General features: G+C 45.0%; 1 protein-coding gene across 3 annotated transcripts in view; it reads right to left on the minus strand.

The window, feature by feature from the left end:
• Window positions 1-27310, minus strand: part of LOC106657579 (apoptosis-stimulating of p53 protein 1) — a 105122-nt gene that overhangs the window by 42292 nt on the left and 35520 nt on the right. The window contains exon 1 of one of the 3 annotated variants that reach the window (XM_014379174.2): window positions 6529-6747. The exons of 1 other annotated variant lie outside the window; for it this stretch is intronic. Coding sequence is in view for 1 of the 2 variants with exons in the window: in XM_014379175.2 (XP_014234661.1) it covers window positions 10938-11021 (84 nt within the window). In the remaining variant the exon portion in view is untranslated. Of the gene's footprint in view, window positions 1-6528; window positions 6748-10937; window positions 11022-27310 lie in introns of those variants that run through there. One more of the 3 variants, XM_014379175.2, reaches the window with a different exon arrangement.

Genomic DNA, 27310 nt, shown 5'->3' on the forward strand with positions numbered 1-27310 from the left:
CGCTCGTTCAAACAATAACAATGACGAAGCTCGCGCCAGTCAGCTCTCGAGCTTATATACACGCGTGTGGATGCATACGCGTTCATAATACAGAGAGAGAGAGAATGAGAAGTGGATAATGGAAAGCTATATTTAAGCTTTTGCTGTGTTTATAATAGATATCGCGCAGAAAAGTCGTCGTAGTCGTATCGCATAAGTATGTCCAAGGGTCCGTACTGTATATAATATAATATACGCTAGACATAAAGCGTAGAGAGACCGAGAAATAATAATAGGTCGAAGAACTACATTGCTGTTAAAGTTATCATCATATTGTATACTCAGTTCCTATTATCATGTGAGCTTAAAGCTCACCTTCGACCGTTAGGTGCCGCTCACTTTTCGCGCGAGCGAAGCAAACTCAAATGAGAGACTATGCTCTCACATCAGATTGCAGTGAGACGTCCTTAAGAATAGACGCATCACTGCCGTACTGTATTCATTCCACACTTTATACTTATTTATATACTTCTAATTTAAATAAACATTATTTAAACTGTAGTGATTGTTAATTATTACTCAATAACCACATCAATTGCCATTCAGACGTCCACTTCTCGTGCTCTTCTATGCTCTCTCTCTCTGTCTATGTATATTTCTCTCTCTCTCTTTCTGCGCGCGATGCTCTCCTCGTCGTCGTTGCGGACGACGACGTGCGAGCCATTATTATCATCGTTATTATTATTATTGCCATTTTATACTCGCGTATAATGTATATCCATGTAGAAATTCAGAACGAGGTGCGACATAGTTGGCCCTTATCTATATCGGTCCATTTTCTCTCTCTCTCTCTCGCTTTTGACGCGCTTCGAGGACTCGCGAGAGCAGTCGCACTCGCACGATCCATTCATCGCGGGAGTGTATGCAGCTGCTGCCGCTGCTATAGCGGGAAAATTCAAACTAATTCCCGCATACACGAGCGTGCGCGCGCGTACGTAAACCGTCACGTATGTAGGTGGTTTCTGCTGTGGCGTCGATGACAAACAAAAGGCGCGTGAATAGGGTAGTAGGAGGAATCGTTCGATATTTTTTCACAATGGAGCAGCAGCAGCAGCAGCAGCAGAAGCGACACACGTGGAAAATGCCTCTTTTCTCGTTGTCACGAGAGCTTTCATGCGCGTTCGTATGTGTAGGGTTTATATAAAATGTGGCAGCGCCAACGCCGCGATATCGTGACAAATAGAATGAAGGATGCGTTATAATAGAGCCCGTGATGGTATACGAAAGTTACACAGTCTGATGGAGAAGAAGCAAGAAGAGGATTTCTTGCTACTGCTGCTGCTGCTGCTGCTGTCGCTGTCGCTGTAGTATATAATATATATCATATATAGGAAGGGGAAAGCAAAAGCCACAAGCCTGTTACAGCCAGTGGCCAGGATAATAAGATTACATCACCCGCGACTGAGTAGGACAGACAGAGCGAAAGGCGTGTGTGCGTGTGTGTGTGAGTGCATACTATACGGCTGATAAAGGCTGCACAGTATTATACGTGGTATACGCGGCCCTGCGGTACGCCGACGAATAATCGCGTTTTATATGCGCGGTCACCGGCAGAGAGAGAGAGAGAGAGGAAAAAAGTTCATCGTGAAATGCTTGGACAGCATATGCCAATTTATGTGATGTCGCAGCTCTACGTAGTAGTGAACATTTTCGATGTCATTTTGTATCGGTGAGTAATACTTGCTTACGCAGCTTACATCTATACACACGAACTCGCCCAGAGAGAGAGAGACGTTCAAAAGTTTCGTATCAGGCGCTTTTGATACAGAGAGCCGACGAACAAGGTCGCGTCTAACTACTTCTGAGCTTTCCGCAATTCGGTGCGGCACCACACTGCTCTGGCACACACATATACATCGCGCAGAAAACAAGCGCGGCCAAAGCTGCGGCGCTTGATTTAGCGCGAGCTTTTAATGAAGCTCTCTCTCTCTCTCGTCGTCATCTAAGTCGTCAGGGGGGCGTTTAAATTAATAAAAGCTCAGCTCCTCGTACACCTGCGTGCACTTACTCTGCGCGCCTCGGCAGCAGCAGCAGCTCGTAACGTATCGCTTAAGCTCGCGAGCGCGCGCGTATAAGTATGCGTAGGTGTGCGCGTGAAATTCGACAAAGAGAAGGTAGTTTGAGATTAAACGAGGGGTTAATTTAATAAGCCGGCAAAATTATTTACCGAGCCTCGATGGATTATATGGTAAAAAATAATGACAATATTAATGATAAAAGTGACACTTTATCTATATACTGTCTCTCTGTCTCTCTCGTAGCTGCGCGTGACAGAAGAAAAAAGCCTTGGCCTTGTCGAAAAACAGCCGCCCACCCCTTCGTGTTATCGGCAAACTTGCTTGAATCCCTGCGCCACCTTCTGCAAGCGCCCGGTGTTGCCCGCAGGCACTTTTCGTGAGAGAGACAGAGAGAGGCTTTCTTTACCCTAAGCTCTTATCTTTCTCTCTCTGCTTCTTCTCATTTTTTCGCGGAAAGGCAAAAAATAAGTAAAGAGAGGAAAGGAAGGGACTTATCGCTTTATATACGTATAACTTGTATACGTTTTCATTCTTTTTTTTTTTGTTCAACTGCTTTTCACAATGCCGGTGACTTTAGAGGTGTCTCGTCTGCTTTCGCGCGCATACGCGCATTATATTATAACGATGTGGAAAACAATACGTATATCTGGAAACGCGCGATACAACGGCAACAACGGCCTCTCTCGGCCGGCCCGACGTAATAATCCATCAGGCACACATGGCTTGACAGTATCTCCGTCTCTCTCTCTCTCTCTCTCTCTCTCAACATCTACCTCATTCTCTCTTTCTCTCGCCCCGCGCGTCGGGACTATTGTCTCTTGCATATATATGGCAGTAAACACAAAACGCTGCAGCCCTGCTTTCCGACGATAGCCGCGGAATGAGGAAAGAGAGATATACAAAGAACGTGTGTTTTGTAACGAATCGCAACGAGGGATACACGGAAATTTCATTCGAGCTTTTTGGCCCTCCTTCTCAACATTAAAAACAGCAACAAAAAAAAAAAAAGAAGTGAATTTTCGTCGAGCGAGTAAAAGGATCGCTGCTCGTCGTCGTCGCTCGCTCTCGAGTTACATAAATGATAAAATGCATTTCCAGTGTAATTCCTGGGGGGCTTTAGAGAGAGTTTACGCGTCTATATATACATAATGCGTATGCTGCATATATATAATACCAAAATATATACATACATATTACATATACGCATACATATATCCCTATGCAGCTGAGCCGGTATACACGCATAACTGCATATACCTACGTATATTGTATGTATGTGTACGCCTCGTCGTTACAAGCAGATTACTCCCTTTAATGGATTTAATCCCTCTTCTCTCTGCTGCTGCTGCTGCTGTTGCTCTTCCTTCTGTGACGGCGTCGTCGTCGTCGTCGTCGTCGTCGTCGTACGTCGACGTTATTATACGCGTCGCAGGGTTTATTATATTATTATATTATATGCATGTATATCGTACGTACGTATTAGCCCTTTTACGCACGCGTGTGCGAGCGAGACACGTACGGTATACGTTTATACACAGCGCGACGTATGCTACGTGGTACAATAATAATTACGCGGCTGCGGTCGTCCCTCTCTTTTTCTGTCTACTACCACTGTCCGTCGCGTCCGTCTGTCCCGCCGCCGCTGCTGCTACGGGGGCTAATTAGTCGAGTGCGTCCTTGCGGCGGCGGCATGTATACCTACGATACGTAATAAACCTGCGCTGCAAACGCACACGTGATATATAATCGAAGCGCAGACGAGGGACGATATTATACGTTACATTAGTAAACTGTCCTTTATGCATTCCTTCGACGTTTCGTGTGTATATGTACCTCGAAATGTCCTTACAACGTGCCGTATGATATATACACACACGGCGCAACTGGGATGACGCACAGCTGACCCGTCCGCGCTTGTGTGTTTGTGCCAACAGCGGTGAATTATTCTATACCTGCGGCAAAGTGCAGTGGCAAGGTACTAAATCGGCTTTGACGCGGCCTCCTCCTCGCGCGCGTATGCAGTTAGCGTATAAGCAGAATAGCCGCGTATACAGAGAGTTGGCAAGTATATCTCTACTGCTACGTTGTATATACATGCGTATACAGCCGCGGCGGCAACGGCTAATTCTTGCGCTTAGCGCAGGTAGAAGGTGGCTTTAATGCAGTTATGCGCGTGGTTCACACGCACTGGCGCGCACAAAAGGCCGTGTGCTCCGTCGTGCGCGGCAGCAACAGCAGCGGCAGCAGTGCTATACTAGTTGTGAGCTAGCGTTGGATGATACTTGTGTGTATACCATTATACAAAACCATCCGGCCATCGTGGCAGAGAGAGAGAGAGAGAGAGAGTCGCAACGTATAATGTACGAGCCGAAATATTCCGTGGCTCGGTACACCTCTGGCATTAATTTTTTTTTCATCTCGCGCATTCATTCGTTCATTTTTTTTCCACCGCGAGAGGGACAAAGAGAGACGGCGAGCTTTAAAAGCTCGGAAAGTCGCGTTTTAATTAACTGCTGTGTCGAACTTTTTTGACGCTTTCATTTATATTTTTTGTTTTTGCGCGAGTGTATGTTCGTGTATAAATGTAGATGTACGTTTTTTGTTACATAATAACTACATACAATACGTTACAGGCAGAACGGAATGGAGAAAATTTTGCAATTACAAAATATCTACTGTACTATATAGGCGAGCTTATGGATTAAAATGGAATGAAATGAAATTTTGTACGGGTTCGTTGTTGGCGCATCGATGAGTAGAGGCAGAGAAAAACTACACGAACTACAAAACAATTCCATGGAGTTTGAAATGCGCGCGATGCGCCGGAGGATGGATGGTTATACGAGCTCAGCGCGCCTATCATACACGCTATACGCCTGCAGGTAACATATTTGTGCCACCGTATACAATATATACAGGAATATTTTTTAATAATATGATGGAGCACGGTGGCGCAAAACTGTGCCGTCGCCCGCGTTTATACGAAACTTTTTGTCGCGCGAATCGAGTAAAAATTTCGGCATTTCGCCTCGTATAATATGCCGTTGGTGCCGCGTGTGCGCGCGGCGTTCCATCATCGCGTTGCATATACACACATTGTATAATAGTTGCCGCTGAAAAACTTTGGGCTGGGCATTAATCCTGCTACTGTACGAACGGAGCTTGGCATCGGAGCTTGACATTGCAACTCGCGCGCGAGGCAAAGACTCTTACTTTTTTTTGTTTCATTTTTGCTCTACGCTCTCTATTCCAAATACTGACGGCACACGGCGCAGCATTTGTTTATAAAATACTCGACGAAAAAAAAAATTGGAAAGAAAAAATTTCACGATGCAAAAAAAGTTTTTTAAACGTTTTATGAAACGTTAAACGCAAAGAGAGATGGAAAGGGCGAGAGACAGAGGCAACCTAGGTTTATAGAATGTAAATACGCAAGATTATGGATATAGAGGTATAGAGAGAGCTGAACACGAGAGCGCGAGAGAGACTTTTTCATCGGTAAAGGGTATGCGTTTTTTTTCTATTTTTTGCGCCGCTCCATATTCAAAAGACTTGAATAATCTATCGATCATAAAACTTTCGAGGGCGAAATAGCAAGTCGTGAGCGTTTGAGCCCTCCAAAAAAGGGAGAAATGGAGTGAGCGAGTGAGAGAGAGACATTAATTTTTCAAGCTTCGTCGTATCAATTCTGAAAATGTGTCTTAGAAATACGAGTACGATGCACTTTATGAATGAGTAACCGTATACACAAACGTGACGTTTTTTTTTTATTTTGGGTTACAAAAAAATGAAGGGCAGGTATATAAAGTACACAACTTTGAGTTTACGTGCTACTCCGTTCTTTAACTTTTTTTTTTTCATTTCGACGAAACATACACACACACACACACAAGCACAGAGGGTGACAGGGGTGGTGGTGGTGGTGGAGAGAAACGAGATCGCAGCAATAAAATCATCGGGGATATATATGGATGTGTGCCAAAGAGCGACGAAACAGGTGGGTGAAACGTACACATAAAGAGTATATAGTGGCTCGGAAGCGGCAGCGGGCGAGCGCGAGCGAGCAAAAAATGCAAATTTGCCGCGCGCGCGCCACGAGCTTTCATTGCCATGACTTTTACGCGCGCCGCGTCTGGCCGACAACGGCCCGCCCGCGTTACTGTACCAACGCTATATATATAAAATACGGCGCGTGTAGCAGCAGCAGCAGCAGCAGCAGCGGCTCCAACAAGTTGTCCAGAAGACAATTAAATCCCACCTGTTTCATCGTGCGTGGCGTCACACACGCACACGTACGTTTAAGTATACAAACAATGGGCAAATATATACGAAAAACACCATATGATGAGTATGTATAATAATGCGAAGAAAATTGATCGGGGGTATAAAAAAGGGGCTTTGATGACAAGACAATTAATAAACGAGGGTCGAGGGGTTAAATAATTGAGGGGATGAGGATCTCGATCCTTACTCATCTGCACGTCTGCGGAGGACTTTTGCTCTCGTCGAACTCGACAACGACATCGGTCGCGACGTCGACTTTTGTCGTCGTTGGCACGGGCGCAGCCGTCAACGTCGTCCCGTCATCGTCGATATTTGCCAGCGCCGGTGCTCTCCACCAGTACTCTCGCATATGATAGAGCGTTAAGAAGAACAGCTTGACTCTGATGTGCGATGACGGCTCGCGAAGATTGGATAATTCAATTCAAAATCGAGCGAGTAGTTCACAATTGCACGCGCACGCACACTCTTTTATATCATATACCGACGAAAAAAAACGTGTCGTTCTCGAAAGCTCAGCCGTCTGCGCGCACGCGATATTATTATACGGATCTATACGTACGCGACTGCTCGAGACGCGCGCGGAATCGACACTGAGAGCCGAGCGAGCGAGCAGAGAGACTCCACTACTGACTGACTGAGCGCGAGTCGAGTGGAGTCGCGAGTATAGAGAGAGAGAGAGAGCGAGCTTTCGGGAGCAAACCATGCGCGCAAGCTGCGCGCGCGCACAACAGGCAGCAGCAGCAGCAGCAGCGGTGGCACCCACCGGCTCGCTCGACTCCGCAGGACGCGTATAAAGAGGTGGGACGTATACAAGTTGGTTTATGATTTTCGATTTGCTACGTGCTACTACTATATATACACACACACACACACAGACGAAAGCGAGCGCGCGAGAGAAAGAGCCGAGTAAGAAATGAATTTATAATGCCGAGCGTTATATTTGCGCGCGACGCTGTACGACGTCTAATTACCAGAGAGAGCTCGAGCTTGCGAGCTTGCGAGCTGCTCACAAACACACTGTTGCCTACTGTTTGCCGTTTGTACGTGTGTGTGTGTGTGTGTGCTTACAGCGGGAGGTATACATCTACGAAGGAGAGCTTGCAGTGGTAGTAAATATAGCGCAAAAGTCATTTACGCAGCGTCGCCGATTGTCTCGCGTTTATATAAGGTGTACACGAGCGCGACGGACTCGGGGACAACGAGTAAATATACGCGACGCTAGAAAGAGAGAGAGTTAATTACCTGCGTCGAGCTTTTTCGATACCACTATACCGCGCCGTAGCCGCAAAATTAACCTAGGCAGCTTGCGCGCGCTATATACCGTGTAAAACACAAGATTCTCTCCACCTAATTATACGCGCGCCGACGTCGTTATACCTGTGATTATTTGTTCGTAAGTGTAAAAAAGCAATTTTACACGAGATATAAGTTTATCCAAACGATTTGGCGCATGCATAATAACGGCCTTTGAGAGAGCGCGAGAGCTTGCGAAAGAATATATTATAACATTTTCATATACACATTTTATAACGGGTCGAGTCGGGTACTTCTTTTTATTTTTTTAATTCGAGTGTACGTGTGTGTGTTATTTCTCGCTGCCACTCCATCATGCATGCGCGCCCGAGCTTTAGACGTACGAAATATATAAAGTTTTTTCCTTCTGCCTGGCGAGCGAGCACGCACGCGGGCCGAGTTCTATCCAATTAAAAGCCGCACGCGCGCTCGCTAGCGACCTTTTTTTCGCCAGCCCCCCCCCTTCTCCTCCGAGTTCGTTTCCTCTGCACTGCCCAATTTCACGTTCTCTTTTCCGCTCGGTACCTTTTTCCTCTCTCTCTCTCTCTCTCTCTCTCCTTTTGGGTGTGTGTGTGTGAGTGCGAGCGTAAAAATAGTCACATATAACATACACGAACGCGTACATGTATACATTGTGTGCAACTTTTTTTTCCGTTCATTAAGGATGGAAAGAACAATGAAAAGCACGTGCAGCAGCAGCAGCAGCGAAAACGAGGACCAAGTTTGCGCGATGCGAAGGTCGTGTGCTGCTGCAGTGAGCATCATTTGTGCACGCTCGAGTACACGCCTTTAGCGTCTCCCTTTCCCTCTCTCTCTATCTATCCTCATCCACCCCAGCAACAAAGCACACTATGTAGCTCAACACCGCTTTGAGTCATATAATATAATAATTTTTCATTATGTGCTTTCAAATTTTTGCCGACTACATTTGTGCGTATACAAGTACATCGCTCGAAGCTCGAAGCGCAACGGTTCCGGACCGATGCGTTTACTACTGCAACTACACTGCAGTTCTCTCACGCGCAGACATGCAGGCAGACACACACACCTGCGCCTGCGACTTTGTCACGAACGCATAAGGGAAGTTGAGCAAAAATGAATTCCCACGCAATCAAATTTTGGAGTTCACGAGATTATTACGAGAGTGCACGTAATGCAATGAGCAAAAAGACGAGGGAGAGAGAGAGAGAGAGACAGCGACCGAGTTATTACACATTTATAATTATATATGAGGCTTGACTTTGATCGAATCGTAACGATTAGCTTATATATAGCAGTAGTAGTAGGAGCAGCAGAGAAGAGGAAAACGTTAACGAGGCGCTGACTGGGACACGCGAAACTCGCAGCTTACTTTATAATACATTGCCGAACGTCGAGTCGTCGTCGTCGACGATAGAGAACTAGTCGACTCTCTCTCTCTCAGTTCTATATACGTATGCCATAAGGATCTAATTATACGCTCCCAGGGTAGCTATTTGTCTTTCAATTTGTTCCCATCCTCTCCCACGTGAAAATTCAAAGTCTGACAGAGCAGAGCCCAAAGCAGAGCGAGAGAGACATATAGAGAGAAAGAGAATCCCTCGAGCGCAGTCTATGCGCGCCCAAAGCAGCCAACTTCTATAATCATGTTTTCGGGGGGGGGGGGGNGGGGGGGGGGGGGGGGGGGGATAATGAGCCTCAATGACGGCTGACTGTTATGTGTATTTCTGCGTGAGCGTGTGTCGTGAAATTCGCGAAATGAGCAACGCTGCATCGAATTTTACACGAGTATTACGTAATCGCAATGTAAAATAACATTGATACGTTCTAAGCATTTTTTTCGTATGAAAAAAAAAATTTTCCTGAGCCAATTCTAATCAAGAACGAAAATTCACTTGGAAATAATACCGAATGTATGGAGCTCGAAGATTGAACTTTGTTTACATGCCGAATAACCGTATACACGAGTCAGAGCCATTGAGAGAGTATGACTTAGGTTGCTGATTATTCCCGCTACGAGGCGATGGTCCAATTCGCGCAAGAAGGAACTGTATGTTACTGGCATTTAATCACAATTGTTTTCCTGACTCCACCAAAATGAGCAACAGTCGCTGCGTAACGATAATCAAAATGAAAATAATTAATTTACCTCGAAATGAATTAATCGACGTCTGGACCATCCTAGCCAAGATGCTCAGATGATTATTCGACTTTTACCAATCTCAGTCGAAAGGCCAAAGAGGGTCAATTTTCTGTATTTTCATTATTTACAAGTCGTTGTCTGCCAAAGAAACGTATCGAAACGTTCATTACATTCTCACCAATGATCTCGCAAAATGAATCATTTCCAAAAACAGATCCCCAGACTCTTATACACCTATATCCTACACGCGTATTACGATAGGCCCCCTGGAAAATCAGGCGTAATAATCACCTTTAGATAGGATCGTCGTGCGTATAGGCACCGAGAGAAGCTCGATAATGTCAGCGCCGAACGATGAAAATCAGTCAAGCGCATCGAGCTATGTGCACTACATATATAATATACGCGACAAACGTGTTCGTCGGCACGAAGCTCTCTTGTCTCGATACATACGTGCATGCATTATATTATACATTATGTACTCCGCAACATGCGCATCGCGATGCATAAGCGTCTTATAACTAATGTTATAACGCGCGTAAGCTGCGCACGCGCGCGGAGGATGTAAATTGATTTTAATCGCCGCGTACAGGCGGATAATATATAATAACGTGCAACGCAACGTAGATATTGAAAATAATGTATACCATTCCTCTTTCTCTATATACTGCGATTCTCGGTCGATCGATCTCTCTCGCGTGTGCACGGCGAGCAAAAATCACGCGAGTTCGAATTACCCTTTTTCGAACGTAAAAAAAAAAACCAAGTAAGGTTCGACGATTACCCAGCTCAGTTGCCAGCGCGCGCGTGAGCGTGAGCGTAATATGCGTAAACGTGTGCTGCACGGCATACATATAACTGGGCGGCAGGGCGCTCGTACGCCGATTTGCACACAATTTGCAAATGTGGATCGTTATGTACTGCTATCCGGGTTATGCGCGCGCGTGTGTATGTGCGTTATAACGAGGCGCGGGCGAAAGAGAGAAAATTGTTACGATTTCTTTTTTTTTTCTGCTTTCCTCGTATCGATTCGTGTATGCGAGAAAATGGCATGTATATACGCACACGCGTATCGTTCGTATGTACATGAGATGCGTGCACCTGTATACGTGTGATTGGGTATATGAATCGCGCGGAGGATGACTGCGGTGTATCGTGTAAGAAAGAGTTTGCGAACTTACGTTGGATTCGCGTGGAATGTGCATCATCGGTTCGATGATCAAGGGTTTTTGTTGGGCTATTGTTGTTGTTGTTGATGAACTCACCTGCGAACAGAGTAGAGAAAGAAAGACATTAGTTATTTCGGAAAACAAAGTTAAAGATTCTTATATTTACGTATCGTTATATTATTTGTATTATTATTACTGACGCATCGAAAGGTATATCCGCAGTCGTACATAAAACAAAACGGGGATGAAGGTGGATGAAAAAAAAAGGAAGAAGCTCTCTCTCCCCGTTATATTCGTCTCGAGAGAGGAAAGCGAGATATATGTACAGATAGAGTAAAATAACAGTCGCGTTAGCATCAGGTATGCATGCACCACTTTGTTTTCACAACCCCAGCTGTATATGTATATAATAATACACGCTACATTTGCGCGTACCTGTGTGCATGTGTGGCAAAGCTACAACAGCAGTAGCTCTCTGTATATGGCATGGCAACGTGTCAAAAGTGTATATATACCTCGTTTTGTACGCTACTACATACCCCGTATTTGTGCCGCATCTATACTACGTACAACGGGTACATATTATATATAGAGACCTGCGCACGATATCACATACACACTCTCGCGCGCGCGAGGGGATATGAAGAAATGCCCGTGCGGTATTATTTGCCTGTCGCGTCTCTCTGTCTTTCACGTGTGTGCAATGCACCCACCCACTTTCCCTTGTGCGTTTGATACAGCCCGAGCCGCCGCGCAAAGGTGCACTTTGTCGATATACATTACCCGTGAGCTCGCTCGCTCGTTCGCTCGCGTGCTTATATGTAGGTATAGCGTAGCAGCGTATAGGTACCGGGGGGTGTGCGCGCCGGAATATCGAGTTTCTCAATGAATACGGGAAATACGCGCGCAGGCAAATAACTACACCTATGAGCCGAGGCGCGCGCTGACACGAGAGCTTACCTATACCTGCCTATACCTACGCGTGTTTTATTTATTTTTTCATCGACGTACGTTCGAGCTCCGTATAGATAAGCAAAAACGCGCGGCAGCAGCAGCAGCAGAAGCAGCTCATTGTTATACTCGAAGCAGGCTTAAGCGCTCGCGGGTGTAAATTTCAACCCTACGTATGTGTGTGTGTGTGTGTCGAAAGCTCAACACACGCGATACATTTACCTTTTACAAATTGGACTTTTGCAGGGGCGCTCGCTCTTGCCCGTGCTGTATGCTTTTAATATAGAGAAGAGAAGTACACATGTATATAATATATATTAAATGAGTTCTATATATAGGGCGCTGAAAAACGATGAAGCTCGGCGCCAAAGAGCGGGTGTAGGTATATAGGTATATAGCGCGGCGGAAAATTGTCCAAGTACCATCAAAATTTAATTAAAGCCCCTCTCGCCCGCCAAAGAAGATGAAGGAGAAACGCGAGCTTACAGTATGTAGCGACATACGTAGCATAGGCATTATATAATATATAACACGTGTAACTATACGTGGCAAGGATAGAGTGAGATAGAGAGTAAGAGAGAGAGAAGTTCATTGTCGCGCACTACCACTCGACGCGCTTACATATATATAGGAAAGCTCGATGGGTGGGTGGGGGGCGCGAGCTTAAGTAGTTCGTCGCGCGACGACGACGACGACGACGACGCGCTAAAGAGGGTAAAGGGTTCGTGAATATTGCAACGCTTTACATTGCATTATATATGTCTTCCAGCAGAATCAGCAGCGAGTACAGCGTGTGACTCGACATGTATAGTTACAGTGGCGGAGAAGGTAGAGGAGGAGGACACGAGCATGAGAAATATTCATTAGTCATTTGGTTGAAATGCGTGAGTCGAGAGTCAAAGCAACGACGACGGCAAGGAGAGAGAGATGAAGCTCTCGCACGCGCGATTAAATATGTATGCGTTATATACGACACACACACGAGCATATACTCGTATACAAAGGGCAAAACTAGTTACAAATATGAACACATCACGATTAGTTAGCCGCGACATCCGTAATATTTCCCCCCTTCGTTTAAATGACTGAGCTTTCGCGAGTAATGCAATATAAATACTGCGAACGAACGAACTGTATTAAGCCGCAGCCCCGCGCGCGTGTCGTCGATTATATCCCCCCGATAAATAAACTCTCGGCGTAAGAGCAAAACTCGATGTAAATTGCGCGCTAAATCGCGCTTATTAATGCATATAGTATATCCTCGTATGCATAAGCGCGCGCGAGCTAGAGAGAGAGAGAGAGCGAGAGAGCTTAATTCCCAAAAGGACTCGCGCTCGCGCGCCCTGGTTGGTAGTGGCTCTAGCTCTCTCTCTGATCCCAGTAAGCTCGCTCTATGCTTGTGTGTAATAATAATGTATCGAGCTCTACATAGCTAGGCTTCAGCGCGCCGCAATTGCGTTGCTATAGGTAACCCAACACACACACGTATATAAGCACACGTTGCAGCACGTAACAAGCTTTCGATACGATTTGCCTTTTTTTCTCTCGTTATAATTATTATTATTTTCTTTTTTTTTGTGCTATACATACAAGTGCGTCCTATGCGTCGAGGCGCTGAGATTTTCAATTATAAACGCGCGGGTCGCGGGTGGTAGTGCGGTGTATTGGCATCCCCCCGGGTTTTCCACGCACACTTTAAAAGAGGCACACGGCTACCGGCTTCAACGTCATTCTGCAAACGCGCCACTGCAAACGACGCGTACATTAATAATAATTATTATTATTATTATTATAAAACGTTGCTACTTTTTGTTTTTATTCCTCGACTTAATATTTTGCGCGTGATAATTTCAAAGCGACAAACTCACCCTTCTGTAGTACATAGGCATTTTTTTGTTTCGTCCGTACAACTATAACCAAGCCACCACTGTGTGATATCGTCTAGACTACTGCACTCGCGATCAATACGATATATTATATTATGATAAACAATGTATTTCGAAGCTAAACGTCGCGTCGCGATGTTTGCGCGCGATTCACTTGCGGGGGGTGAATGCGTTCGACTCTCGACGTACAAACGCGGAAAGCTACTAATGCAATTCGCCGACAACGACGACGACGACTACTATACGTCTGCGACGTCAATGAGAGTTGGGTATTTGTTTGTGTGCGTGCGTGTGTTTGGTTGGATACACACCTTGCAGCAGGCTGCATAATGTGTGGCGTGCAGCGCGGGAGGCACCGCCATCCCCCTTATTTCTGTATATGGGAAGCCTCGGGGGTAGTACTCGCTCCTACCCTCTCGCTGCACATGGGGCTTCGCTATACGTGTATATAGTATACGCGTCTGGCACGTCGCGTGTGTTTTAGACATCGTTACATAAAGGTAGCTCGGCGGTAGGTAGTCGTCGTTTCTGCATCGATCTATATACCGAAGCGTATACCATAGCCAAGCGCGACGCGCGCCAGAGCACTATGCAATGGCTTTTAACGCTCGATTATAGCTTATATTCACGTGTTTGTCTCTCTCTCTCTTCTTTTCGTTGCTGCTTCTTCTTTTTCTTCTTCCTTCTTCGTTTTTTCTGCTGCAGCAGCAGCTTTTACGTAATGGTGCGCAAAGTACTGTGTCTATAACGCGCGCACAAAAAAGCAGCAGCAGCAACAGCGCACGAGGCAGTAAAAGCCAATGACGTTTTTGCGCTCGCTCGCCATAAGGCTATATTGGAATTTAACGTTATCACCTTTCCCACCCACGCTTACATTGCTTTCCAAAGTCCGTACATATATATACGCGTGTGTGTATGGGGATAAGTATAAATCCGTGTTTACAGATGGGCGACAATTCGATTCCTGAGTTAAAAAAGCGTCACAACAGCAACAACAGCACACGCATACGTACATAGCATACGCTCGATGCAAGAGAAATCACGATGTATATACGTATTGCGCGTGGAAAAACGCCTATTTACGCTATTGTATTATATCGGTTGCATTATCCGAGAGAGAGATGAGAATCTTTCGCGAGATATTTTCGATTCGCACGGTTAGGCGAATTTTATCATTATATATTATACGCTCGACTGGTAGTATAAAACGAGCGAAGAACGACGACGACGACGACGATGATGATGATGAAGCCGAATGCATTATATTATATTGTATTATGTACGGGCGAAGGGAAAGTTTTAACGTTTATTCCCGCGGCAGAAATCGCGATTGTACATCATCGATTAATACGCGATAAAAGTCGAGTTAAACAATCGATTTCTCTTCTTCTTTTTTTCGCTTTTTTTCTTCGCCATCACTTTTGCGGCTTCGAGTCTCACTCGCTGCTGCTGCTGCTGCTGCAGCGCCAGCCAAGCCCTTTCAATGGAAATGTAGATGTGTATAAGTATAAAACTGCACAGACAGCTGCTTTAACAACTTTTGTGTGCTTTCCGAGAGATTCTCCTCTCTCCGAGGTGAAATTCCCGCGCGGCGGCAGCCGCGCTTCGCGTTTGGGAAAAGGTCAAACATTAGAGTTTACAAGAGCTGTATACACGCGCGCACGGGGCATTCGTCATCTTTTGTGCAACAATAGGCATGTATACTACCAGCAGGTATAAATCTCCTCCGGGCCCGAGCGCGAATCGTCGTCATTTTCACAAGGAAAAAAATAAAGAAGTAAGAAGAAGAAGAAGAAGATGAAGAAAACACAGCGTCGCAGTCTGTGTGTGTCGTCCTTCGCGCTTCGGTACGCAATAAAAACCTTTTGTCGTCGTCGTCGGCAATATAACGTACTCTTTAGTGCGCGTTTATATATACCGCGGGCTATTTCCCACGCGCGCGCGCCGCCCCGAAAAAAGATTCTCTCTCTTTCTGGCTTTTTATACTTTATGCGAGTGAAAGCCAAGCGTTCGAGTGTGCGTGCGGTACCACCGCGCGCGATCGCGTTACATCTTTTTGATCGTTTCCCGATCTCTCGCGCGCGCGTACGTGCTGCAAGACGAGCAAGAGAGAGAAGGCCTGACCCATTATCGTTATCGGACGAATTTTTTTTCTTCCTCTCTCTTTATCGTGTACTTCAGTTGCCGTCGTCGCTCGCGTCGCGTGGATATATATCTCGTCGAGCGCAATTCGGAAAAGCATGCCAATTAAAATTTAATAACAATCGTCGATCTTTCTCACGAAAGCGCGTGTATGAAAAAAAAATATATATAATAAATAAAGGACAAAGAAAAAAGAAACTCGAGATCGAGCAAGAGTCGATAGAGAGAGATCAGATGAAACTTTTCCAATTTTCCTTTCGCGTGTGGAGAGCGCAGTAATTCTCTCTCGCGCTCACTCGATAAATACGTATTCTTGTTGTTTTTTTTCCTTTTTTTGTTTCATTTCGTTTCATTACACGACACCGCCGCTCGCCGCGTGGCGCACTGCGCAGAAAGCTCGAAAGGCAGAGAGAGAGAGAGAGAGATATACATATAGATTTCCTTCGACGTTTCATATAGCCGAATGCGATATATTTTATTATATATATAGCGAGGAGCGAGAGAGAAATGTCAATTTCCGCGAGGCCGGAGCGAGGAATGCACTAACGGGTCCATCGTTACGGGCCAATTGTGTGTAACACCGCACGACATCTGTCTATCTCTCTCTCTATCCCTCTCTTGCTCTCACTCACTCACTTCAGCCTGGCGCACTACTATACACTACACTGCACTACAGGCACGATGATGCCCGCGGCAGCATGAGCTTTCGAGCTCTCGGCGGTGTAACTCGCGCTCGCGTTTAATTGCATCGCTCAAACTCCATTGCCGGAGTATATACGAGAGGAGAGAGAAATAGTTTTGGGCGCATTGCAGGCATGAGGCGCAGTACAAAACGTCGAGCGGAGAGAGCAGCAGCACGACGATATGCCGGGACGATGACGACTATATATAGCATACACGTATACGGTACAGAATTTGCAGCAGTATATATCGCGCGGTCGGTGAAACGGAGAGAAAAGTCCGCGTTATATACGTCAAAATCAGATTTTTCACCCTCGGCGAGATACGCGCGTGCGGTAAACTCGTGTACGAGAAGTTTTACTGCAAATTCGAGCATTAACCCCCCCCCCCCCCCCCNCGCGCAAGCTGCAGCTTTTGCCAGCTCCTCGCGTATTATTATATATATACATGGAGCCGCGAGCTCGCGCGGCAGTTAGCAGCTCAGACTTTCGCCGCGCGCACACACTTATAAACTCGGTGTGCTCTGTGTGCCGCAGTGCAGTGCACAGTTTTGCGCGCTATATTTATAAAGGCGAAGTAAATTCTGCCAAACCAATTAGACAAGCCGCGCGCCGCGCCGCTTCTTTTGCACGCCACGAGCTGAAATCTTTCTCAAAAGACTTTTCGGGTGAGCTCGAAGGGGGGAGAGTCCCCCCCAAAAGAGAGCTAAAAGTCTTCGTCGGCCTATCAAAGTTCATTATTCAGCCCTAAAGCGCGCTGCAAGTTTCGCAAGCTCTGACGTAGCAGCAGCAGCTCTTTCTCGGTGGCTTTTTCGTGTACATATAAGGTGAAATATACTAATGAACCACGAACGTTTAGAGAGAAAACTTATTCTCTGTTTTTTTTTCTTTCGAAGTATACAAAAGTTTTTGAGATTTGCACGCGCGCGCGTGATTGGCCAGAGTGAGAGAGAGAGAGAGAGAGAAATCGAATTACTGCATTATGACGTTTGAATTTGAATCAGCAAGTCCAGCTTTATAACTCGTAGTTTTCGCGGGCTCGCGCGGGAGATTAACATCCTTAAACGTTGTGCAATTGTACGCGCCATTAACGGGCGAGCGCGAGGAATTTAGGCGAGATAATTGCGCGCGCGCGTTGTGTATTGACTTTTGCGGTTTTGTATTATTAACATCTGCGTGTGTTCCACCCGCGCAATCATATGTGATCGAAGAGCGAGAGGCGATCTGATTCAGTTGAAATATCGAACGTTAAACTATTTTGCGAAGAAATACATACGTATCTAGCGAGGAGAGTAAATATCGATTTTTTTTTAAATATATATAAAAAAAATATTCCGATAATAAAGAGTAAACATCGCGAGAGTCGAGAGAGAGAACTGGGTAAGAAATCGATGTTATAAAAAAGACGAAGAAGAATCGAGCGATAAAACAATAGAATCTTGAATAAACACGAACAATTTTAGATTTTTTTATTTCCCTCTCTCTCTCGATCTGTCTAGCAAGCCAAGGATGATTCGATAACGAAAGTAACAACACACGAACGTATATAAGAGAGATGAGCTCTCGTGAGCGGCGGCGGCGGCGGAGAAGCAAAGTAATAATAGTATCCCAGAGCTACATTGTTTATTCTCAGACTCTCTCTCTCTCTCTCTCTGCCCTCGGATGCAGAGAGAGAGATGGAGCGAGGCTCTGGATTATTTTCGATATTAAGTACAAATCGATACGAGTTTCATCATCGTACTTGCGTGGGTGAGTGTATCTTTGAGTGTGTTGTTGTTGTACACGCGCACACGTACACGTACAGCAGTCCTTTATTCCCTTTTTTTCTCTCGTGCCTCCAGACACACGAAAAAAAAAAAGAAAGAAACAGGAACACGAGTGCAGTATATATATTTCAGAGCGCGCGCAGACTACCGATGCAAATTTTTCATATCATCGCGAAACCCATATACATAATACGTGTATTATATACTTTCAATATTCTTCGGAGCTCGCGCGGCCTTTGAAACGATGATGATAAGATCCTTCAAATGAGGTATATATAATACGGAAAATTTTTTAGCATATCAAACGGCATCGCGAAGAAAATTTAATCGAGCTCCGCTCGCTGTTGCGGCGCGCTCGCTCGCTCGTACATCGCGCGCGTTAATTCGTTAATTTCGTAATTATAAATGATAGAGAGCTGGCGGGGAGAGTACAAAAAAAAGAAGGTAATAATCGAGGGTTATAATTACGAAGCCCCGCGAAGATCAAATTCCCTCTTTGTGCTCTTTGAAGAGTTAGCAGCGTTGGCGCTCGTGCGCTGCAACGAGAAAAGAGAAAGAGAGAGAGCTGGGCGCGCGCAAAAAAAAGTCATTTTCCACGCATAAAAAGTGTATATGGGCATTATATATAAAATATTATATATACTCGACTTGCTCTCACTCTCTCTCTTCTGGAGTACTCTCCTTCTACTCGTTTTTATAATAAAAAAGGCCGAGCGATTGCTCTTTTGTGCCGGGGGTATAGAGAGAGTAGGGTATATATGGTATATACGCGGAGCAACGCGAGATTAGGTTTTAGCTCTATCTCTCTACTCACTCGCTCTCTCCTCTACCCATTGAGTCTCTAGCTCTTCTTGATATAAAAGATCGTTGCTAAGGAAGGCAAATAGAAAAAAAAATGAACGCGCGGGAGTATCAGGCTAGAGATTTTCTCTCTCTCACTCCCTCACTCTGTTCGGAAAATTAATGAATGTAAAAAGAAAAAGCGAAAAAGGAGAGGGGAAAAAAATTAAAGAGATGAATCTCTCTGCGTGTACAATAAAACGCGTGTGCGCACAAAAATAAATATATAACATGCACCGCATATATAGTAAGTGTGTGTGTGTGTGTGTGTGTGTGTGTGTGTGTGTGTGTGGTACACCGAGCTTGCGAGCTTTGAGAGTTAATCGTTGATATGGCCCCTCTGCGTTAATATACATATATCCTTCTTGTGGCCATTGAAGTGCGCGCACACACACTATAATACACGATGCCTTACTCTCAAAGCTCGCCGCGTGTATGCCGTAGCCGAGCTTGCGGCCTGCACGCGCGCGCAAGGAAACTCCTCTCAACCATAGAGCTATAGGCTAGTACGCCGAGCTTTAGTATTAAACGCGTGTGCAGTGTGCAGTCCGTGTGTGTGTGTTTGCCTTTGCCTTATACTATATAATTCGACCATCCAGCGGGCGCGCGAACTGCACTTTCGTGATGTTTGTGTATGATTTCCGCGCGCATGTTTATATGTAGCGTATACGCAGCAGCGCGTATAGAGAGCTACTACTGCAGCCTCATATTATATATGGGCAGTAGTGCACCGGCGCGAGTGAATGACCGGAAAGGCTGTGTGCAAGCGCGTCCGTGTGTGTGTGTGTGTGTGTGCGTAAGGAAAAAAGAAAGCCGCGCGTGGTTGACTCTTTTTTTCTCTCTCTCTCTTTTCCTCTCTTCTTCGACAATTAATGACGACGACGGCGAGGTGTGCGCGCGCCGCCCTTTTACGACGATATTCCCACGCGGTGTATACGTGAAAGCGCGCGGGCACCTCCTGCGAGTCTCGTAAAGTAATATAAGTATAAAATAAATTCGTGTACCCGAAATGCATCGCGATGTGAGTATAAAAAAATGAGCGATTCAAAAGTCTGTGGTTGCTGGCTGAATCGATGCAATTATTTTACACGAGTAAATCTTTTTCAGTTAATTTCGTTGGATTTCCAATGAAACTCGTTTACAACGAGCTTGCGGGTAACGAAAGCTCGGTTTCAGCGAGCAAATCAGAAATATTTGGTTGCTCTTTTGATCTTTGTAAGTTTCTCTGTGAAGTTCATCTAGACCAATACCTACGCATAGTACCACGACCGACTGCTAGGTGGCTTCATCCTAGTATTCACAAAACTACCATGCAAAGTAACAAAGTTCAGGTATAATACACGTTTAATGATTATTTTTATTGGTTAGAAAAACAAAACGTGTGACATGATTTCGAGCGTGCAATCATAAACACGCGAGCAATTACACTCGCCTGAAATTTAATTCAATTCAATTCGTTCATCGTACGCTCCGTCGTCGTCGTCGTCGTCGTCGTCGCGCGCACACACAGCCTCGTTCTCACGAATGCAACGAGAGTGAGAGAGAAAAAGAGCAAAAAAAAAGTAAAAATAATAATAACAAATAAACGAACGTATTCAGCAATAATAAGGCACGATAAACGCATTTAAACTCGTGTCAGTCGTCGCTGACTGCAGCACCATACGCGTATCGGAGCGTATACGGGCGCGCGCGCGAAGCATCGATTTTCGCTTTATTTTCCAATCTCGAGAGCGGATTTGTGCGCGCGCGCGTATATGTATATATACTACGTACACGTTTGTCTTTTATACATTGCAGCCTGGCAAAACGGACGACGACGTCTGCCTGTCACGGCATTTTATATATACCTGTACTCCAACGCATACACACACAGACACACATACATACAATGTATAAACGCGTGAACGAGGATTTATATAGAGAGATATTCGTACATGTAGCGAGTATATCAGAGGCGCGCGCTCTCGAGCTTCAAAGAGAGACGCGCCGAGCTTTTATTCGTTCGTTGCTCTTTTTCCTTCCCATTTTTTTTTTTGCTCCCGCGTCGCCAAAGATCCGCTGCGCGCACGAATTGTAAACTTATAAAGCTCTCGTCGCACAGCGTGGCGCAGCATCGCAGTTCGAGTGGAAAATTCAGCTCTCTCTCTTACTCGTCTATTCGGCTATTCATATCCGAGGGACTATATTATAGACGCATAGTATATACCCGGCGCTTTGCGTGGCCGGCAGACACGGCCCGGACAAACTTACTTCATTTACTTCGTGTGTTGCTGCTGCAGCGTTGATCAAGAGCGAGAGACTCCCCGGACTCGTGTATATAGACGCACACACACATCTACAAAGTCCGATACGCTTCAAGAGAGCTGAGGCGCGCGCGCGCGTCTAGATTTCCCGCGGACAATTCCATTTAGCGCGGCGGTAGCAGCAGCAGTACACCGGCACGAAGCCTCGAGGCATTTGCCAAGGTTGTATATACATATAGCGTTATACAGCAGCAGCGGCGTACACGAGCTATAGCGTGTATAGTATGGGGTACAGGGCCGAATCGTGAGCGAGCTTGCAGAGCGAGCTTGTGCTGCCGCTTTAACCCGGCGCTGCGCTCGTCCATACAAATCAGATCCCGACAGCCCTTGTATACTTATGTATACTGTATACATGCGCGCAGACTCTCGAAGTCTTCTTTCGAAGCTATGCGCGTGTACAGCATAAGTATAACGCACAGAGCTGAAGTATATCGCGCCCTTTTGTAAGCGAGCTTTGAAGGTATAAATTCAAGAGCTTTTTCGTCGTGCTCTAGCCGTTATACGGATGGGAGCGTATTTAACCTTTCGCGTATATTTCTTTATATTACACTTTGACCTTCGGTATTGATGAATCATAAAAAAAGCATATACTTAATACAGTATCATAGTCTAAATGGGGGGGGGGGTACAGGTTTATTGACTGACACAGTCTTAATCCCGGCGCACTCGACTTTTCGCAGAGTCACTTTTCGCTATTTACCGACAGATGGCTTTATCCTAGTTTTCAAGAAACTGCCATATAAAGTAACAAAGTTCGAGAATTATAAGGCAGAATGTTAATTATAAAACTAATAACTCAGCAAGTATTTATCCATGTGATTGAAAAATTCCGTTTTTTCCGCTTTTAATATTTCAATACATTTCGCCTCCTTCGCCGTGGGTGTTTATTTACAGGTCGATTAACCCAGCCTCTATCTCGACGTCTCTTTCTCTCTGTCTCTCTCTCTCTATATAACGTAGATTCGCGCGAAGCACTGCGCAGTCACTTTTCGCTCGCTCGAGATAAGCTCGACGACGAGAGACTTGTCGAGCGAGAGAGAGAGAGAGATCGTAACAATTCCAGAGCTGCCCTGAGTGTACAGCTAAGCTAGCTGTATTATAATACTACTGCTGCTGCTGCTGCTGCTGCTGCTGCCAGTGTACACGATTGAAAAGCTTTTTTCAACTGTAATATATACATCAAATATATATACACACACTAACGCAGTCGCGTGCGCGCGAAGAAGGGAAAATTGAAAAAGTGAAAAGCAAAAAAAAACGAGAAAAGAAAATTGGCATATCGATATCTCGCGATCGTTAATATTCCTTCGCTCGCTCGCGCACTGCATGACGCGTATATATATAATATGTAAATTACACGCCTCGATGAAATGCGCGCGAGTATGTCTTTGCGTTGACGCTGTCTATAGGTATATAGCGAGAGACACCCATACACGCATGGGCGAGGCAGCTCGTCGGGTACCTATATATGCTAATTAGCCCCGTTGCACTGACCCCACGGCAATTAAATACATGCGCGCGGCGGCGTGTCCGTCACTCTCTCACGGCTCCCAACCCTGTTATACGGCGAATTCGCGATATTCAATGATCCATACGTACGCAGCAGCAGCAGCAGCAGCACGCATGATTCGCGCGCAGTACGGGGCAATTATATAAACGAGATCAAGCTCTGCTTTAAGCTGGGAGACACGTACATTTTGCGAATATATGTACATAACCAGCGCTGTAGACAACGGTGACAATTTTTACCCCTCGACACTGATGATGACTATGACGATAATAAAAAAGCTGGGGGGCAGGAAAAATGTCAAAAGCTCGCCGCTACGTGCACACACGCGCGTTGGACGACGTTAAATATTATTAGAGAGCCAAGCGCCCCCCCTTTTCCGGCTACCGCCGCTGGTTCATAACGCAATGAGCGCTTAATTAAATGCAATATGATTAATTTGTCCGCGAGGAACGAGCAGCAGCGGCGGAATGTATACAGAGTAGCGGCAGCGGCAGCGGCAGGGGCGCTGATTTATATTATGTGTGCATTTATATAGAGGCAAGAGAGCCAAGCGACGAGGGTAAAATTCAATTTAGCATAGGCAGAGAGAGAGAGAGAGAGAGAGAGAGAGAGACAGAGAGAGAAAGAAGGAAGAGATTATTTTATTAATGGCACTAACGCGCGCGCGCGCAGGGTCTCGTGGTAAATATATTCATTATAAAAGCACAAAGCTCGCGCTCGTCGTGTAATTTTGTGTACGTTTTAATTTCGTGTTCATACACACGATGGCATATACCTATAGCGTGTACATATACACTTAAATCAATTAGAATCGACACTACGTCGCTCGAACTTACTTAGCAGCTACCCGCGTAAAAAAAATTCACGTTTCGCGAAACTTTTGCGAAACTTATAATCCGCAAGTTGATCTAAACTTCATATGAACTTTGGGCCATGAGACTCGCCAAACTTTGATTTCGGTGACTTCAAGTAGTGCAAGTTTGGCGAAACTTTCGCGATAGTTTCGCGAAAGTTTAATTTTCATTTCAAGCATTAATAAATAATAAAAAAAATTATTCATTTCTTAGCTTCCAGTGTAGGCTTAATGAAGAATTAGATAAGCGATTAAAACTTCGCAGGTATTTAAAAGATTTTTTTGTGTTAAAGATTTTTTTGGGAGAGTCCGCGGGTAAGATTTGAACCTGGGTCCTTGAGAGTGGAGGTCGTGAACGGTACCAATTGAGCCATGTGCGTAATTTACATCAGACACAAAAATAAGATATTTATGAAAAAGTTATTATTGAAGCTGAAAACCAATAAAAAGCCAAATCAGACATTCATTAATTGTAATTTATAATAATTTTTTAGTTTTTTATAAATATTTACGATTTTTCATGTAAACAATTTTTGTTCGGGACATGCTACACTACTCAACAAAAGTATTGAAAAAAAAGTTTCATCAAAATGTTGTCAATTTTCAAATGTTTCTATCTATCTTTGTCTCTATTCATCGTATCGAGACGAACTTTTTTTTGATTTCTTGGAAAAAAGTTCCAAGTTACAAAAAGCAAAGTTTAGCGAGTTGTATGAACGAAAGTTCGTACGAAGTGTATATTAACTGTGCGGAATGCAGAAATTTACGCAAAATGTACATTAAGTTTCGCGATCATTTTGCTATCAATGACTCTACGAAGATGTTAGTTTGGTGAGTCGTTTGGGCCAAGGTTTCTACAAAGTTTATATGAGTTTTACGGAATATTTCGCAAAACTTATGCGAAACTTTCGCCAAACTTGCACAATCAATGAGTCCATGAAAACGTAAGTTTGGCAGAGTCTCACGGGCCAAAGTTCATATGAAGTTCATATAAGTTCGGCAAAATCGCCAAACTTAAAAAAAGTTCCGCGAAACCTAAATTTTTTTACGCGGGTATCTCTTTATTTATCATCGACGGCGAGCTTGAACTTGAACTTTTGCTTATCCACGTATGCGCGCGATCGCGAGCTCTGCTCCTCGTTTATAAATTAACGCTCGCCACGTGTGTTTAATGGTATCGGCCGCGGCGATGCTCGTTATTATTATAGACCGGAAGTCGTACTACTTACTATATACGGCGACGTTATAAAAATCAATTTCCTTCCAAGGCTGAGATCGTCGTTATATATATTGTCGGCACTGTAATACGTGTTTTTACGTGCTCGCGCTCGATAATTTATAATAATGCCATCGTATATATATATGGACGCCTCAAGGACGTTATACGCCCGGCGTTATAGTGTGTTTATACGCGACGTGCAGAGATTCATTATCTACGCACCAGAATTCTGTGTATACACACCAACACACAGCTTTGATATTGCATTTAATTATGCGTTGCATAATATTATATCGTATATATATAACGCCGCTGGAAAGCAGGTGCACGACTACGCCGACTACGACGTGTAGACGACGAACTGGCCCTAAAGTGCATATCAATTATAATCGAGCGGCTGCTTGTGTGTGTGTGTGTGTGTGTGTGCGCGCGCCGGTGTGTAAACCGCAGCGTCGGTCGAAATTCATTACATAGCGCGCAGTAGTGTACGCGGGACACACGCACATACTCACACGTAGCTGGGCGATCGTAGGTGCGTATATAATTTAATTAGTTATACGCGCCGCGAGTTATGTGTGTTATATTATACGTCATCCGCGCACGCGTTCAAGGGTCGAAGTGACCCAATTATTATATAGAAACGAAAATGTTGGAAAGAATAATAATAAAAAAAAATTACTACAATTATATGCATAATTGGTCACGCGCTTTCTCTCTCTCTCTCTCTCTCTCTCTCTCTCTCTCTCTCTCTCTCTCTCTCTTTGCGTATCGCGCGTACAGTGGATAGCTGCTGCTGCGGCTGAATAATAATCGGCGATACTCGATTATTATTATTATTATCATTATCATTATCATCCATGCACGTATACTATAAACGACGCGTTTTATAAAAGTGAAAGGGTGAAAGTTATAAATATATATTACGTAAATGCCGTGCAGCAACAGCAGCAGTACGTTCTGTGTATGTGTGTGTGTGTGCTTGTGCACGCATCGCAATGTCTCTCTCACGCGTCCTTTTACAATACCAAAAATTTCGCGCGTGACGAATTTATATTCCTTCGCTCTCCGCAGCATTAAAGCTTCTGAGACGCGCCACGGTTATGTATGCACTCGCACCACCATCGTCGCCACCGCGCACCGCGGAATCTCAATTTACGCGCGCGGGGCCCCGACGAGAGTATAAAATTTTCTTCGCTCTTTTTTTTTTTACTTCGCTTCATTTTTAACTCGCGCCCAGGTACTCTATACTGCAACGGAACGACGGAAAGTTTTTCTTTTACTCTCTCGCTCTTACCCGCTATTTTGAGCTTGAGCTTGAGCTCGCGAAGGCAAAACCGACCTATTTTACATTGTTACTCGGGCGACGTAGTATAGCCCGCTTTTTTTTTTCTCTCTCTCTCTCTTCTTACTTACACTCGTGGCCAGAGCCAGTCCATATGAATACGGAGTAAGTACACACCCACACACACGCGACTATACGTGAATGTGCGAATACGTCGGCGCTGCGTTTGTATGTGGGTAATTAGTTTTTCTCGCTCGCGAGAAATCGAGGTAAAAAAGACGGGAAAACACGTCTGACGTTTTTACGCCGTGCAATACTTTTGTAGAGCTGCTGTAGCTTGCTGCACACGAGAGTAGCTACATAGCTGGCTGGCTGGCTGCTACTCGAGAATTACATTTTAGCCGCTACTACTGCTGCCACTGTGTATATGATGTGTACGTATGCATAAGATTGTTTCTTTTGATGTTTGTTTGCGCACGTACCAGCCCCCGCTGTATATAATATAACCACGTGGCGTTGACGTGGCGAAGGAAAAAAGAAAATGTACTTATTACGTAGCAGAGAATATGACTCGTGGCATATGCCCAAAAGAGAGACTTCACTCTTTCTCTCTCTCGTATATACTCTCTTTTGATCCCGTAAATACACACGTGCAGTACTTGTGCTAAAAGAAAACTTTTGTATGTATACGCATTTAGCATGACTATATGCACGCACCTTCTTGTAAGCCCACTTGACGCTACGTCGAAACTTGGCCATCGGCGAGTCGTCGACGAGGAAGTACTCTACGTCATCCTCGTCGTCTTCGTCTTCGTCTTGACGAGCGTGAAGATTACGATTACGATGGTAAAGATTGTGTCGATGGTGATGGCGACGTAGACGCTGTTCTGCTCCGGCGTCACCACCACCACCGCAGCTACCGAGTCCGACCTCGGTGTTGGTGCGGTCGGCGT

This window comes from Trichogramma pretiosum, unplaced genomic scaffold (genome assembly GCF_000599845.2).
Source record: "Trichogramma pretiosum strain Unisexual culture from Peru unplaced genomic scaffold, Tpre_2.0 scaffold86, whole genome shotgun sequence".
Classification (NCBI taxonomy): Eukaryota; Metazoa; Arthropoda; class Insecta; order Hymenoptera; family Trichogrammatidae; genus Trichogramma; species Trichogramma pretiosum.